Source organism: Patella vulgata, chromosome 2, assembly GCF_932274485.2.
Source record: "Patella vulgata chromosome 2, xgPatVulg1.2, whole genome shotgun sequence".
In the NCBI taxonomy this organism is placed as follows: Eukaryota; Metazoa; Mollusca; class Gastropoda; family Patellidae; genus Patella; species Patella vulgata.
Genome location: NC_065880.2, coordinates 21,843,417 through 21,859,322, shown reverse-complemented (window position 1 = coordinate 21,859,322; position 15,906 = coordinate 21,843,417). Strand labels below are relative to the sequence as shown.

The window sequence follows — 15,906 nt, the reverse complement described above, 5'->3', positions numbered from 1 at the left end:
GTCAAGATTAGGTTTATACAGAGAAAAATAATGAAATCTAAATTATCAACCTCAGTTTAAGCCCTAAGATCTTTAGGGGTGTGTACAGGTGGTTGGGGGGGGGGGGTCAGAAAAAAAATATGTTCATACATGGATAGGGTAACTACAACTTTTGCAGGAGGCCCCGAATTTGAACATCAACATTTGTAAAATAACACCACCCCCTATTTATATGTTTCGATATACATGTATCAATTCTAGGATGATTTATTGATGTTACTATGGCAAACATCGACAGAATGACTCGTGCTTAGGCATTACCGTACTAATGTTAATATATAATAAATATTTTCGTGCCATAATCATGACAAACTATTGATTTAACATTATGTAATGTCCCCTTGGGTTAACTAGCATTAACTTTATTATTTGCTTAATTATTTATTGGTAAGTTACAACATGTAATATAGATATTAATGATGCTTTATATGTTTCCGTGGTAATATCGTGATTCTTGCCCAGAGGGCTAAAATTTCTCTTTTATTTAAAGAAAAAAAAAATCATGATAACATTATAAATTTATAGTAATCCCTGTATAGAGTACATTGCTATTCTGTATTGTCTTGCATCAGTGGATATCACGTAGAAAGATATTTAAGATACTAACAGCATGGTGCATTGTGGTTTGACGTTTCTGCTCCTCTTTTGTTGGGGCCAGACTGCTCATTCAAAGACATCAGACAATTTAAGGACTCTACAAAAGATCCTCTTCTCAAACTACAGTGCGGCCATTAGGCCACAATACAACCAAAGTGAACCTACTATCGTTGGATTAAAGTTGTTTGTCTCTGATCTGATTGAAGTGAATGAAGTTCAACAATTTATTACCTTGTCTTGTTTCTTTAATATATCATGGACTGATGAATTCTTACAGTGGAAACCAGAACATTATGGGGGGATACAAAAGATGCAAGTCGAGTCTACTAATATTTGGAAACCGTATTTGGATCTATATAGTTCTCTTGACGACACGGACGTGTTTGGTGACGAGCGTTACAGAATATTTGTTTTTCATGACGGCCGAATCAGCTGGCACCCAACTAAAACATTGAGAGTAGCTTGTTTAATGAACGTTGAACGATTCCCATTTGATGTTCAGGAGTGCAATCTGACCTTTTCACCATTGCAATACACATTTGAAGAAGTTCAACTCGAAGCCCGTGATTTTTTATCAATTTTTTCTGTTTTTAAACGCCATGGTGAATGGGAGGCAGTGAACAGTTCTGTCAACGTCTTCAGTCACACCTTTGACGGAAATAAACTATCCATTTTGAGGACAAGTTTGAGATATAAAAGACAACATATGTTTTTTGTTCTGAATTTCATGGTTCCTATAATCATGTTGTCTATACTGAATTTATTGACATTTTGGCTACCTAATGATTCTGGTGAGAAAACCTCATTCTCAATAACCGTCCTGCTGGCGCTGACAGTGTTTCTCACGACTGTCAGCAGTAACCTTCCGCGGACATCGTCTAATACGATATACATCACAACATATATCACGTGTCTATTACTTCTTAGTGGGTTGACTGTGCTCGCAACCATTAGCATGCTGCACTTTCACCACAGAAATAAGGACATGTCAGAAAGGAATGAAGATCGTGTAGTTGATCTTAATGCCAAGCGAATCACTGGATGCCAACGACCAAAAGCGGCCTGGAGGTCAAAATGTGGAAACAACGGTTTAAAAATTGATGTTTTGATGTTTTTGATATTTTTCTTGGGGTGGTGCACGGCAACCTTTTGGTTCTTTGCCTATGTTCGTGTCCCTACATAACATATTTATAAGAATTAAAAGATAGACACTTATTTATGACAATCTTTTCCCCAACACTGATTTCTTATTTTACATAACTAAATCGTAGCATTCTCTGTCAGCTGTATGTCGAGTGTAATGCGTTCGTCGCGCAATATTTATATATAAACATCAATTGACCGATACACTTTCTCTGTGATTGTCATTGACAGCCGGATTAAGGATAGTGCTGTTAAATCCATCTCTCGACTAGTGGCCATATACATTGAATGTAAATAATGTGACAAGATATCTATTATCAAACTCAAAAGCTAAAAACACAAAATGTGGAATGTATCACTGTGACGTGTCAAGTGGACGATCATTCCAAAAGCACTTCATTTCATCATTGAAAAAAAAGAAGAATTAAGACTCTTTTGGAACAAAGCATTTTTTATACAATGCTTTTAATTCCTACTAATACGATTATGCTGCCGTTTTATTTGTTTATTTGTCAGGCAATTTGAACAACTTAATGATGATATTGTTGGGTATGTATAATCATGTGTTTAATACCGCTGAGTTTGATTTGAGGAATTCAAATTTTATCTGTTGTATATATTTCAAAAAGTTCCGCTATTTAATAATTATTGTGCTATTTGTTTTGTATTTTCGATTTATGTTTAATATTTTGTTGAGAATATAAAATGATTAACAAACGCTAATTTACTATGAGGATAAACATTGATTCTCTTAGAAATCCGAAATTTGTAATTGTTCTAAAATATTGCATAATAATCTTGCATAATTACTGCATATAAAAGGTTGTACAATTGTTTTTATAGTGTTTAAGTAGTTCAACCATACTCTAAATACGCCAGTGTTTGGAGTTTTGATATTAGAATATAGGGTTATTAAGTGTGATATTATCCAATGTCAATTATATCTTGGTGAAAATGAAAGTGCCTTTTAATAAACTTTAGATGTTTTTGTTAATAGCCGTGTGTTTTCGCTCGAATGTTAATGTGTCTATTTGCCTGGATAACGTGCTATAATCAGTCTATACGGATCAGGTCCTATGTGCATAAAACATCTAAAGTCCCATTGAAACATTTGATTGAAGGTTGGTATACAATACTGTAGGTATACATATTATCAAGTTCGAATTCAGTTAATTTTTTTTATAAAGAATTATGACCCTTTGTTGACTTAAAATCAGTAAAAAAATTGTGATCATGATTTATTTTAATTTTAAATATTATGAGAGATTTGATTGAAATTATGTACATTGTTGTATATAGCAGAGTTACAGATTACATTTCGGCAGATTCCGTTGCATATGACTCTTTGGTGATTTAAAGGAGATAAATCGCTAATATTTGGGACCTTGAAATTGACACAAATGGGTCGCAAAGCACACAATAATGTAATATTAATGTATTTAAACTGATTTAAATTCGATCGTTTCCGTTTTTACTCTAATTTCAAATCAGTTATGTTCGGCGAAATACGCCAGAAGTCTCTATCGAATGGCAATCTCTAGCGTCTGGTTATTCCAGTCTACAGCGATAATATTTATTGCGCATGCTCTACAGATACGAATATGGCATCACCTTTGTCATGACTTGTGGAATATGTTTAGCCTCTTTGTTCGAGTCCCTTGTTACAAATAGCGCTGAAACGCATTATGGTACATGATTCGTGTACCAATGGTAAAATGTTTATTTCGTCTTAAATATTGGATATCAGAATACCATCTTTTCAAGATTGGATAACAACACCAATGTTGATTTAAATTGACAAATAATTCGTGTTTTCAATGTCGAAGACTTTTAATGATATTGAGTTAGAGGTTAAACTTTAAGATTTTTCATTGAGGGTTAGTAGAGTTACAGATCAAGTTTGCCTTTAATCCTTTGCAGAAGTATGACCCTGAATCAATGACAATTCTGTTCTTTAGAAATATTTTAGTTTAAACTTTGATACACGTGGCAGATTTTATATCATCTATACGTATTTGGATTATATATTCACACAAATGCATTCGCAGTATTTGCATTACATTCATGCATGAATTGTAAAATTAGTTGGCGCCGGTAGGTACATGCAATACTCTCAGAATGCTTGTTAGACATATACATACATTCTTTCGTGTGATATGACTTCGTAGAAAACGGGATCCAAGAATTACGAACGCGTATACAGTGTATGAATCCACTACATCCACCAAAATTAATCTATTTTGTTAATTTCCCGCACCAAATTTCTTCACATCTAATGATAGTAACTAGACAATTTTTATTTTCAATAATTTGTCATTGTTTTGTTTTCAGAAAAATCTCAGCGCCATCCAGTTAAATAAATGATATAATAAAATTGCTAATATGTCTATATTTACTAGCGGTTTGTTATTACTTTTACATTATAAAAAACCTTTATTTTTGTTTTTTTAAACTTGCATTATTGTAGAAATTAAATGTAATGGCTTTACGTACTTAGGCAAAAAATCTTTAATTTTGTTTTCAAACTTGCATTATTCTAGAAATTAAATGTAATGGGTTTAACGTACTTCTGTATCGACTTGGACTGAAGAAGCCGAGTTTGTTCCACACAAAGTGATACGAGGGGAAACTCTGATTTTGAATTCTAACTATCAAGGGTTCTTTTAAGTGCACTTGCAACACTGACAAACGGAAACCAGCCCGGAAATCTCAAGAAACTTTCTCGGGCAACACCGGGAGCGAACCCAAGCCCTCCTGATTAGCGATCAAGCCCCCCCCCCTCGTGCACTTTTATAGTAAATAAACGCTGTTATGTGGCAGTTAGCTCCCCTGTTGATCACTTGGACACAGATCACTAAAGATTTCCCATTGACTCCAATGTTAATTCTCGTATCTTAGACCGGCTCTAACTTTTTCCCAAATTTTCGTTGGGTAGAATCCTTTCTACCACAGATGGAGCAACATGTGGCAACCACTTGCCCAAAAGCACGTATGAGGTTCTTCATGAAAAACTTGAGATACACAAGCTGGAAGTAGAGACAAGTTAACATGCAATTTCAGGCCCTACATTTCAACGTAACCAACCTCTCAACTCTTGTATCCTTCCGCATCAAAATTATGAATATTCACCAAAACCTGGCAGAAAATGTATTTTCAAACCCTTTTCCTCAATTCTACACCAAAAAGTCAACAAAAATCGCCATGCAAAAGGGGGAAAAAGGAAAGGGGAGAGGAAGACTAAAAATAGCTTTGGCCCTTGTTTCGTGGGTGACGGCGTAGGAATATTTGGTGATCTGTGTCCACTTGTACTGGATGAACAGATAACCCTCCATAAACTACACAACCAAACGATACGCAAATAACTGAAATGAAAAAGTAGGTTTAACATACACGGTGTTTGTACCGACCGCGCTATTAAAGACGGGAATATTCCAGAACAGTGGTGCTACGGTTTACTATTAATGCGAATTCTAACTGTAAAGGGTTCTGTTTACTGCAAGTCAATGTGTGCACATGACCTAGGTTAGTCGTCCTATCCTGCAGCGCTGACAAGGGAAATTAACGCGGGAAATTCACAGAAAATAAAATATCAATCCGAACAATATCTTTATTTTTAATTTCAAGATACATTTCTAAAGATAAAAATCTTAAGCAGACATTCTTATGCTTTTCAGTACTTATAAACTATTTAATATTTCCCGAGAAATCTGGTTTTAGTAACTGTGAATGTGCCTGATAAAACGTTAGAATCAGCGGTTTTCTTTTGGTTTGGTTGTTGACCACCAACAAATAATCCATACTGTCCTGAAATAAAAACACCAACAAATATTCAATATTGTAATGAAATATAAATATCAAATTCATCCTGTTCTGAAATATGTTATCAATTTATAATTAAATTTATCCTCAAATTCATATCCTATAGCTCTATTGCATTTAATCATCGTATTATGCAACCAATGTATTCCATCATTCGCTAACCAATTTCGCGTCCCTTTATTTGTCTGCTTAGAAAACTAACCTGGATAAACCATCCATCCACTGTTATCTTCCATCCATACCGCCATATTTTCACCTTTAACTCTAAACGTTACTCTTATTTTATTCTGGGCTATAATATACTGTCTCTTAAAATCCACTAATTGTAGTTTAGGTGTTGGTTCTGGGCTATTTTGCCAGTTGATATAAACTTGAATAACCTCATCAGCTGATATTTGACCATTATTATAAACATCTACTGATCCCTCTACATCATTGCCTGCTAATATTGACTGACTAAATTGTAGATTAGAGTAGGTAAAACTTGTATAAGATAAACCATAACCATAGGGATATAGTGGATCATAGTCAATATATCGATATGTTCTACCTTCCATAGAATAATTTACCATGGGCGGTATCTGAAAGAGGAACAAAAAGTGGTATCATGTGTGACAGGAAGAGGGGTTGTCTTGCAATCGATATTTTCAATAGCTTAAAGGGCTAATCCCGATATTTTTTGGAAAATAAAACTGTCTAATTTTGTGTTAAAATCCCTTAAAATCCTCTAGCTAAGGGCCGAGCAACTAATTCAATATTTGTGATAAGTTTTCAAACAACTTAACCCGTCAGTCTTCATCTGGAAATGGAGACCGGTGTCCCAAGCTGTATTATGCGGTGTCTGGATAAAACCAGACTTTTATTTTATAAAAATAATGTGTAGGTGAAATTTACCTTTCGTTATCAAGTAGAGCACATGGGTCATTCACTATATAGACCTCTCAAGGAACGGGAATCGATTATCAGGTGACCCAACGAAAAAAAACTGACCCGAAATCTTAAAAAGGTTACGTGTCCGGATAAGCAGTTTTGACGTTCACGTCCAAACGACTCAATATTTTGAGCTGTAATTTTGAGAGAAGGTAAATACACCATCTCTCTATATTTTGGAGCTTAAATTTCATACGTACTGCGACTTTTGTTTTTGAGACTCTCTTGAAATCGGGATATTCCCTTTAAAGTTACTTCAAAGGTAACAATCTGACCAGTGACTCTGGAATTTAATTCCCCCTTATACCGTAACCATTGATATAAGAATGACACCATGTTTGGCAATGTGTAGTTCTGTTTGTATTTTTTTTAAAAAAAGAAAAAAAGATGACAGAAAAGAGGGTATATCTTACTTGGTTTTCATTCATTGGCCATGTACACGGAAGTCTGCCAGCTGGTGCAGAATTGGGACCATTCATTGTAAGAACATTAAATAAAGCTTCTCCTGTAGCTTGAGAAGGATAGAAAGCTTCTAAGATAGCAAAAACTCTAGGATTACTATCAGCCCATGTTATATCAACCGGTCCGGCATTAAACATGATAAGTAGAACAGGTGTATTAGCTGGACCTAGAAATATAAACAACTCTAGGATTACTATCAGCCCATGTTGTATTAACATGTCTAGCATTAAACATGATAAGTAGAACGGGTGTTTTAGCAGGACCTAGAAATATAAACAAAACAATTCTCAAGTTACTGATTATCATTATATATCAACATAATACTATATCATTATAGCCAAGAAATATAAAGAACTATATCTGACAGAACTCCCTGGCATAGTATACAAACCTCAAGTTTTGTTTCGTTAACAAGTCCCTATTAGTCACATCCACGCGACTTTCAGTTTCCGCAAAAGTAGAAGGCTACTTACTATTATTAACAGCATCTTGAAGTAGTTCTAATTGTTTTCCAGGTAAAGCTATATTGGGTCGATCATAAAATTCCTTTTCTATGGCATTTCCTAAAAAATGAAAATTAAGAAGACAACTGTGAGGCTGATGTCCCCGGCCAAAATCCTAAAGTAAATAGGCGACACATATAAATTAATTGCAAATGTATGTTTTTGAAAGGTATCAAGCAATCAAACTTAAAATCTACGCTAAGTCTGGGCAGAAAATGTTGACGGTCAAACCTGTTAGAGAAACTATACACTAAGTTTCATCACTTTCCATCAGTTAGTTATCTTCTTCAAAAGCATCAACCAATGGCATTGCTTAGCTCTGCTTAGCTTTAATCGGAAATATTAATCATTAAACTCAGTCAAGACATTCACATAATGAACATCTACATCAAGTTAAAAGCAGGATGTTATGTTCCAAAGTATTAACAAATCAAATTGCTTATCTCTGCTTAGTGTTAGCGGAAATTGTGCATCACATAATAGACACCTACACCAAGTTTGAACACTCTACTTCAATTAGAAGGCGAGTTATTTGTGTTCCAAATTCTCGACCAATCAGCTTGAAGTCCTTAATTAGCCTAAGCTAAAAATGTTGGAATGAAACTATGCACGAAGTTTCACTTCTCTCACTCAATTAGAATTAAATTTATCGAGCTCTAAAGTCTCGACCAATCAAACCGCTTTGCTTAATCTGACTAGAATATGCTCATTGTCGCACTAAGTCAATGAATCTATACACCAATTAGAACCAAAGTTATCGTGTCTGCCTAAGCAGAAAATGCTCATCTTCGAATGTCATCAAGGCATTCACCTAATAAACACCTACACAAAGTTTGAATATTCTAGCTCAATTAGAAGGAGAGTTATTGTGACCCACAAAGTATGACAAACAGACGGACAGACCCATTTTAATAGTTCCCTACTTTATTTGAAAGGCGGGGGGCGGGGGCGGCCAAAAAGAGTTTACATTTGAAGTTTTAATGTTAAAATAACTTCATAATAACAATATTTTACATCCATTTTTTGTGGTTATTTGTATTGTATTTGGTGCAATATTTATACCTAATCCTAAGCATACGATGACCAGATCAACTCCTTGAACAGCTTTTATTATACCAGCTTGGTCGTAATCTATACATGTAGTATTTCCACTACATCCATTACTGTACTGAACAGTGTTTCCTAATCTAGAGAGGTTCATTAAAGGTGTAGTAGTATATCGTGGATCTACTGCTGGTGAATAACCACCAGTCTGAACATGTGGATCGTTTGCTGCGGGACCAACTATCTATTATCGTCAACAAAATATAAAATGAAAACATGGTGAATATAAAATGAAAACATGGTCTATCATCAACAAAATATGAAATGAAAACATACCTTAGATGATTTGTATCGCGATTGAATACTACTAGGAAGAAAATACACAGACTGTAAGTTTATTGGCTGGTAATTATCTCTAACAAGATTTGTTAAAATGGTTCGGAAATTATGCATCAAGATTCCTACCTAAATAACTAATTAATAGGTAACGTGGGATGTTATCTCCATCAAAATAGAACTACACTGTAGGTACAGTGTGAAGGTCTGTGGAGATTCATGGCAAATAACCAAATTTGAAAAGTCAAACTGAACTGTGCGTCGTGTCACACATATTGAGAATGGGTCTACTGGTCATACTGCTGAGACAGCAATTAACACATTGTCGGTAGAGTTTACAACCTGTCCTGTTATTTATGAACATCAACTAGGCAAATCATTTTCACTTCGTCAAGCGAGCGACAGTCAGACCCCGTATGGCGCTGGTACCAAAACGTAAAAACTTACAGCTATTTTATTGAAGATACCAACTCTTGTTGGAAGAAAATTATTTAAGTTTTTCAGAAGAACCATAGATTTCATGGCGGTTTGAAGAGCAATCTGTCTATGTTCTGGACTTTGTATAACTGACATATCTAAATTCGTGTAGGGATTCATCTCTGGTGGATCAAATTCTCCCAATCTCATTCTGTTATACATCACGGGTTTCATTAAGTCTCTTACTCTTGTTTCACTGACTCTACCACTGCTAACAGCTTCACCTAAATAATAGTCATATGTTTAAACTCCGTTATGGTATCAATATTCTACAACAGTTCCCTGCCTTGAAAAGAAGATAATAAACCTGGATTTTTTTAACTGGTTTGCACACAAAATCTAAAACCACTATTATGGGCAAAATGTGCTTATGACTAAATTCCCACATACCATTAGTTATGTTGCCTAGTGAGATGACAGAGTGCCATGAACCAATAAAGGGGGATAATAAATTGTGTTTAGCATCCACCTAACTGTCATCTACGTGATTAAAGCATAACGCAAAGGTCCCCTCAGCAATTTGAGGAGCCGTAGAAATAAGGGAAAACATTGGACCGAATCCCCGACTAGCATAAATAACAACTTTCGACAAACCAATTGATAAGCTATCTGAACGGCAAAGATTCTGTTTATGCTACTAATTGGATACCTCTAGCATCTCTTAACTCTTTAGATGTAGGGTTAAATGTAATTTTAAAGCCTAATGCACATCGAGAATTTCATACCAGTTTAGAAAAATTTAAAAATTGGAAAATGTAATTACCGTACCTATATGGTCGTAGATTTTACTTTTGGAACCTGAAATCTCTATGTTACAACCAGCTTCTAAACTTGCAACGGCCGCATCCAAAGAGTTGTTCACATAGTGATGTGCAGAGACCATATATTCTAAAGCGACATCATCACTGATAACTAGTCCTTCGTATCCCCATTCATCTCTCAGTATGTCTGTTAATAGTTCTTTACTAGCACAGGATGGTACACCATTAACGCTTTAAATATAGCAAGAATGACACCCTAGTCAGACGTGTAGCCTAGTTAACGGGAAAACGGTGATAACACAGTGCATAATTGACGCATTGATTTAAGAGAAATTAAAATAAGACTTCAGTAACAAGCAACGGAATTTCTATAGGGTTACTCCTTGTCATGGGAAAATACGCTCTGCAAGACGGCATTATAGTTTAACATAAAATTGATCTGAACAATTCCCAACGCTATGTTACGTCCTTACCTCGAAGACGTTCAAATTACAGCTTTTCAGTTAGAAATTGGCAATTTGAGATAGATTTGCTAATACATCGATTTCACAAGGCCTTATTTTATGTTAATCTATATTGCAGCCTTGTTGACAGTGAATTTTCCAATCACAATGAAGAAACGAGGCATTTTTTAACCCGGCCTCGTTATAGACAAAATACCTCGTTCGAACAACGTGGCGATGTTAAAAAAAATGACGTGGCATTGTTTTTACCATGTTACAACGTGGCAAAATTGTGGCAAAACTATTACCGCGTTTTCGGCCACGTTTGGGCAAAAATGGCAAACAAGACATTCTGAGAATTATAGTGGTTTTCTGATTTCGTATAGTACTTTTCAGATGTTCAGCGGATCAATGCTTCTATGTACGTAGGCAATGGTCTGGAGTAATTTTGAATATGACATAAATCAATTAGAAGTACTCGCAATCTATGCCTTATTTCAAATTACCTCGAATAGCTGCACATGATACTGTATGTACCCGCATTTACACACGTCCTGAAAGCTGGTAGAAAAGTTGTTCTCAGATCTCTCATAGATACCTACAAAATACGTACACTAATCATTCCATGCTATTTCGAATTTCGACATTTAAAGTTTCGTGTATAAGATAAGCTTAAAGATACCTAATATTTGTTATCAGACAATATATGTTTACACCTAAAACCACATTTCTATTTGGACCATTCTTTATGTATATCAGTTTCTGTGAAGATCTTATCCACTTTTCGTTTTAGTGCTAGTACAGTTTGTTGTATATTCCACTGTGGATTAACTAACCTTAAAGGACAATATTGGTGCCAGTCATTATCACATATGTGATAGAGCTGGTTAAACACATTCCAAATATAATTTTAACACAGAGATCATTGCTAATACAGGTTTCCTGAATCGGAAGTGACGAATTTCTGCTCACTAATAATTCCTTCGAAGACCAAAAGTTGTTGTGTGAGATTGTGAGAGGATATCTGACAATTCATAAAAAGAATTGACTGCCACTAGATAAGTGAACACGATAGAAAAACAGAAAAAGTCCGTGCATTACCATGTTTTATTAGGTATAGAATGAATATAAACAAGTGAATGTACGGACTATTTCTATTTTTCTCGTGTTCTCTTATCTAATGACATTCAATTACTTTATTGAATTGTCAGGTATCCTCTTACAGTCCCATATAACAACTTTTGGTCTTCGAAGGAATTATTAGTGAGCAGAAATTCTGCCGTGTATATGTTATCACTCGTCACATCAGTCAGTTATATAGAGAGATGACTCATGTTTTCCTTTGGCGTTTGTCACTTCCGATTCAGGAAACATGTATTACTCAGCTATCGTAGCAATGATCGTTGTGTTAAAATTATATTTGGAATGTGTTTAACCAGCTCTATCACATATGTGATAATGACTGGCAACAATATTGTCCTTTAAACCAACCCAAATCTGTCCAAGAAGATTTGGTTCGGTAATATTATGACATTACTATGTATTAAATTACTTTAAATTATAGAGGGTAAGTATACTATTGTACCTCTGCATTAAATCCAAATCTTGAAACTGGAATATCTTCTGGTCCGGTATAAGTATCAAAATGTTTACAGCCAGTACTTGCTAAAACATAACGTGGGTGTTCTCCCTGTAGACCTCGAACAAAAGCCTCAGCATAAACCCCAGTAAAAAATGGGTCTTCTCCATAGGTTTCCTGTGTATAAGAAGGTGGTGGACAGATCAGTTAGGTTTCGATACACAATTCAACTTTATTTGTCCAAATTAATATTTAGACAGAATACTACTTCACATTAATAAACATTTAATCTAAAATTAGCGAAATTATATCAGATTTTAAATACCGTTACACCATAAGGACTGTTAAGTTCGAATTTCGTGAAAATCGGACAGAGACTGTCTGACGAAATGCCCACTCCCCCTTTACGCAAATAGTATAAGCATGTATTACCAAGGTTGTTGGATCCTCTAGAGGTCACACTTTTTATCAGAATTTAATTAAACTCAAAATATGTTTATATCCCAGAGCGTTACCTCCTGGATTATGGCTCTACATTGTACGGAAAAATAGCTCGTTCTCTGTCCATCTCTTACAAAATGTGGGCGTATATTGCACCGCAACCGTTTGTTATCTATTGCTTTAAGATAATACCAGGAAAAAAACGTAAGCTCACGAAGTTACCAGAAAGACTTGGAGACAGCTGCTGTCTAATTCTTCGTGTTTTAGAAAATAAAAGTATTTGAACAGACAAATAACTAAATAGCCAATACTGAAACGTGTCCAAATTTAAACAAAGTAAGGACACGATACGGAATCTGTGTTATTATGCAAACTTATCATTTTAAGTGCATTAATATTGTACAGCAATCTGATTAAAATAGAGATCTATATTTCGTTTCGTTTTTTTTATACTTTCGATGGCCTACACTACATGAAGATCTGACTGGTTGTAGCGATAGGTCGCGTTAGATGTCATACGAGCGGCATTTGACCTATGACGTCAGACATTTGATTAACCAATCAGTATTGATGTTACTAGTGGATTACCCACAGTTCCGTGCAAAACACACCTAAAGCTCGCCGTAACAGATCGTTTCATTGGCTAATCTCTCACACCATTCAGAACAGGTCAATAATAACAACTCTTCCAGATCCTAGTGTAGTAAAGACAAGTAAAACGAAATTTTGAACTATAAAAATGAAACGAAATAGGATCTTTGTTTTAATCAGATTGTATTGTACAGTTTTAACTCTTGTAGAAAATGACACAATTTAAGAATGCTCTTTATGTAAATATTTATCTTGGACTTACTTCATTTCGACCCCATCTTGGATCTCTCATAATGTTGATAACGGGTGAGCAGCAGCTTAAACCAGTTCCAACATTGAAATTTCCTTCTTTGCTGAACATGGTATTCTTGGCTCTAATCTCTATACCTGTCGCTCGGGATACGTCATAAATCACTTCAGGACTACAGAAATATAATTTATGAAATTGTATTATTTCACTGTAATGCCACACGGCTAAAATTTGCTGCTTTGGTAGGGATAAAGATGTGGCAATTCTACATTTCGCAAAAACCCATTGCTTTCTAGCAGATGCAGGAAATCGTGGACAAGTCTGTGGGGGTAGCTAATTAGTCCTAACCCATGGGATCCATGTCGCAATTGCTTATGAGCTTGACACAAAATCCGAGAAAAGAATCGCACGGCTTTTAACCATTAGACTGATTACATTGTTCATAAAGGTGTACATCTATTTTTTCTAATTTAAGACAAAATTATACCTGAAGGCTGCTGCTAACCCAATGGCTTCTGGAAATCCAGTTCCGCCTTGCTGTACATCGCCTCGTAAACATTCTGTCCACCATTCAAATGGCTTGATATCGAGTCTTGGAATCGCATCTGTCCCGCCTTTGCCTTTTGCCATTTGACCGATCATCTCCGGTAAGGTTAATCTGCCAACTAAATCATCTACTCTTTCTTTCCATGTTAAAGATACGTTATAGAAAGGGAAATCTGGAAACCCATAGCATGAAGCTAATAATGTGAAAAGGAAAAGACAAACATTCATCTTTACCAAGTGAATGTTGACAATACTTATTAGAACTGATCCGTTTTTCATATGGTGTGATTTATAAGCAAAGATATATTTCAAGGTCAGCAATGATACATATGCACAAGTCAAGACAGGTTATCTGCGATAAGACGTATATGGTCTTTTTTATATTTTTTTCCCACAATGGTTAGTATTGTAAATAATACAGTAATGTTATTAAAATGGTACATTTTCGAAGAATCGATCCATCAGATCGCAGTACAAGATGATCCATACTGTCTTGAAATAGAGATCTATGTACCAATTATAAATGTACTAAAACCTTACTATCTAGATATTAATTTACAAAATTAGATATTAATTTACAAAATTAGATATTAATTTACAAAATTAAAAATTAATTTATAAAATCAAAAATTATTCTACAAAATTAAAAATTATTCTACAAAATTCAAAATTATTCTACAAAATTAAAAATTATTCTACAAAATCCAAAACTAGAAATTATTTTTCAAAATTAAATATACAAATAGAAAATCTAAAAAAAGAAAAAATAATAGTTTGTATTTGAGTTTTCGTAGAATAGAGTATTATTGGTAAATTGTTACACCAAGATAGCATAGTATATTAATAGACTATTAAATAAATGTGCTTCGTAGCCATATTGTCAGGTCAGCAATAATGCAGTATTCATATCTAGATGAATCCAGCTGAACAGACACAAGGTCAACCATTATTCAATCACGACTGAGAGATAAGATGCACATGTGTCCTTGCACATTATGTACTGGTGAAATGAATTCGAACCTTGAACACCAAGACCTGCTAGACTTCTATAATGTGTAGTTCATATTATCAAACTTATACAAGGCTTTTAATTTTCAATCATCAACTCAGACAGGTTGTGCACAGAGGAAATACTCGTCACATTTCTGATATTCTTTCATCTAACTAAAGTAAAGAACACAAAAGCTAAGTCGTTGTGTAAAATAGTTATGCAAATGGTTTTTAACTGTCTTTTATGTTTAATTAGTTTCAGTTATATATTTGGGAACGATTGGAAATTTGTAAATAAAATATGGCGCGTTAAGGTTTTATCACAAATTTTCGGTGTGTGTACGGGTGTGTGTGTGTGTGTGTGCCTATGATAGATAAACCGATATAGAGAATTAGAGATCTAACCAGGTAAAAGTTCTACAGCCGAGTTGCCAGCGAATTTTTTTCAAGCTTGTTTTCCTCTTGTGAACGGTGAAAGAAGGGGGCAATATGATCATGAACAACGCACAGTCGCATAGGAGGGAATTAAAACCGAGGTGAGTGGGAATTCGCTGAAGACTAGAAGGAAATTCTGTCGTCTTGGCGAAATTCCGTCGTAACACATTGCATGGTGTATTCCCGTCTTCTGTACCATATAAAAATACAACAGATACGAACGGGGGATTCCCTAAAACTAAAATATAAAAATGAAATGGGGTTTAACGTCCTACTGGGCTAATGAAGACGAGCATACGCCATACAGTGTGCTATGAGGGACATTTTGCTCGGGAAGCGGCACCATACCCTACCAGTGGCGGTACCAAGGGGGGGGGGGCATGGGGGACATTAATTTGGTCTGCCCTCTGTTTGCCCCCCAATAATTTTAGAAAATAAATAAAAGTATTTGTGATACGTTTCGGTAATCAATACCCTACGGTGATTAAATCCCACATCGCCACTCAGTCATAGACTTGCA

At 35.1% G+C, this 15,906-nt stretch overlaps 2 protein-coding genes across 2 annotated transcripts; one reads left to right on the top strand and one right to left on the bottom strand.

Moving 5' to 3' along the window:
• The first annotated feature begins 649 nt into the window (after positions 1-649).
• Positions 650-2,106, top strand: LOC126809656 (neuronal acetylcholine receptor subunit alpha-6-like). The gene has a single exon (XM_050534325.2). It carries the CDS (start codon positions 650-652, stop codon positions 1,817-1,819), a length of 1,170 nt encoding a protein of 389 aa, XP_050390282.1. The 3' UTR covers positions 1,820-2,106.
• Positions 2,107-5,445: 3,339 nt separating this feature from the next.
• Positions 5,446-14,197, bottom strand: LOC126812541 (uncharacterized). The gene is made up of 11 exons (XM_050538996.2): positions 13,903-14,197; positions 13,428-13,587; positions 12,140-12,310; positions 11,061-11,152; positions 10,119-10,342; positions 9,321-9,574; positions 8,556-8,781; positions 7,464-7,553; positions 6,942-7,156; positions 5,801-6,179; positions 5,446-5,583 (listed from the first exon to the last, which is right to left on the bottom strand). The coding sequence occupies exons 1-11, from the start codon at positions 14,187-14,189 to the stop codon at positions 5,468-5,470; spliced, it is 2,214 nt and encodes a 737-aa protein (XP_050394953.1). The 5' UTR covers positions 14,190-14,197; the 3' UTR covers positions 5,446-5,467.
• Between the last annotated feature and the right edge of the window lie 1,709 nt (positions 14,198-15,906).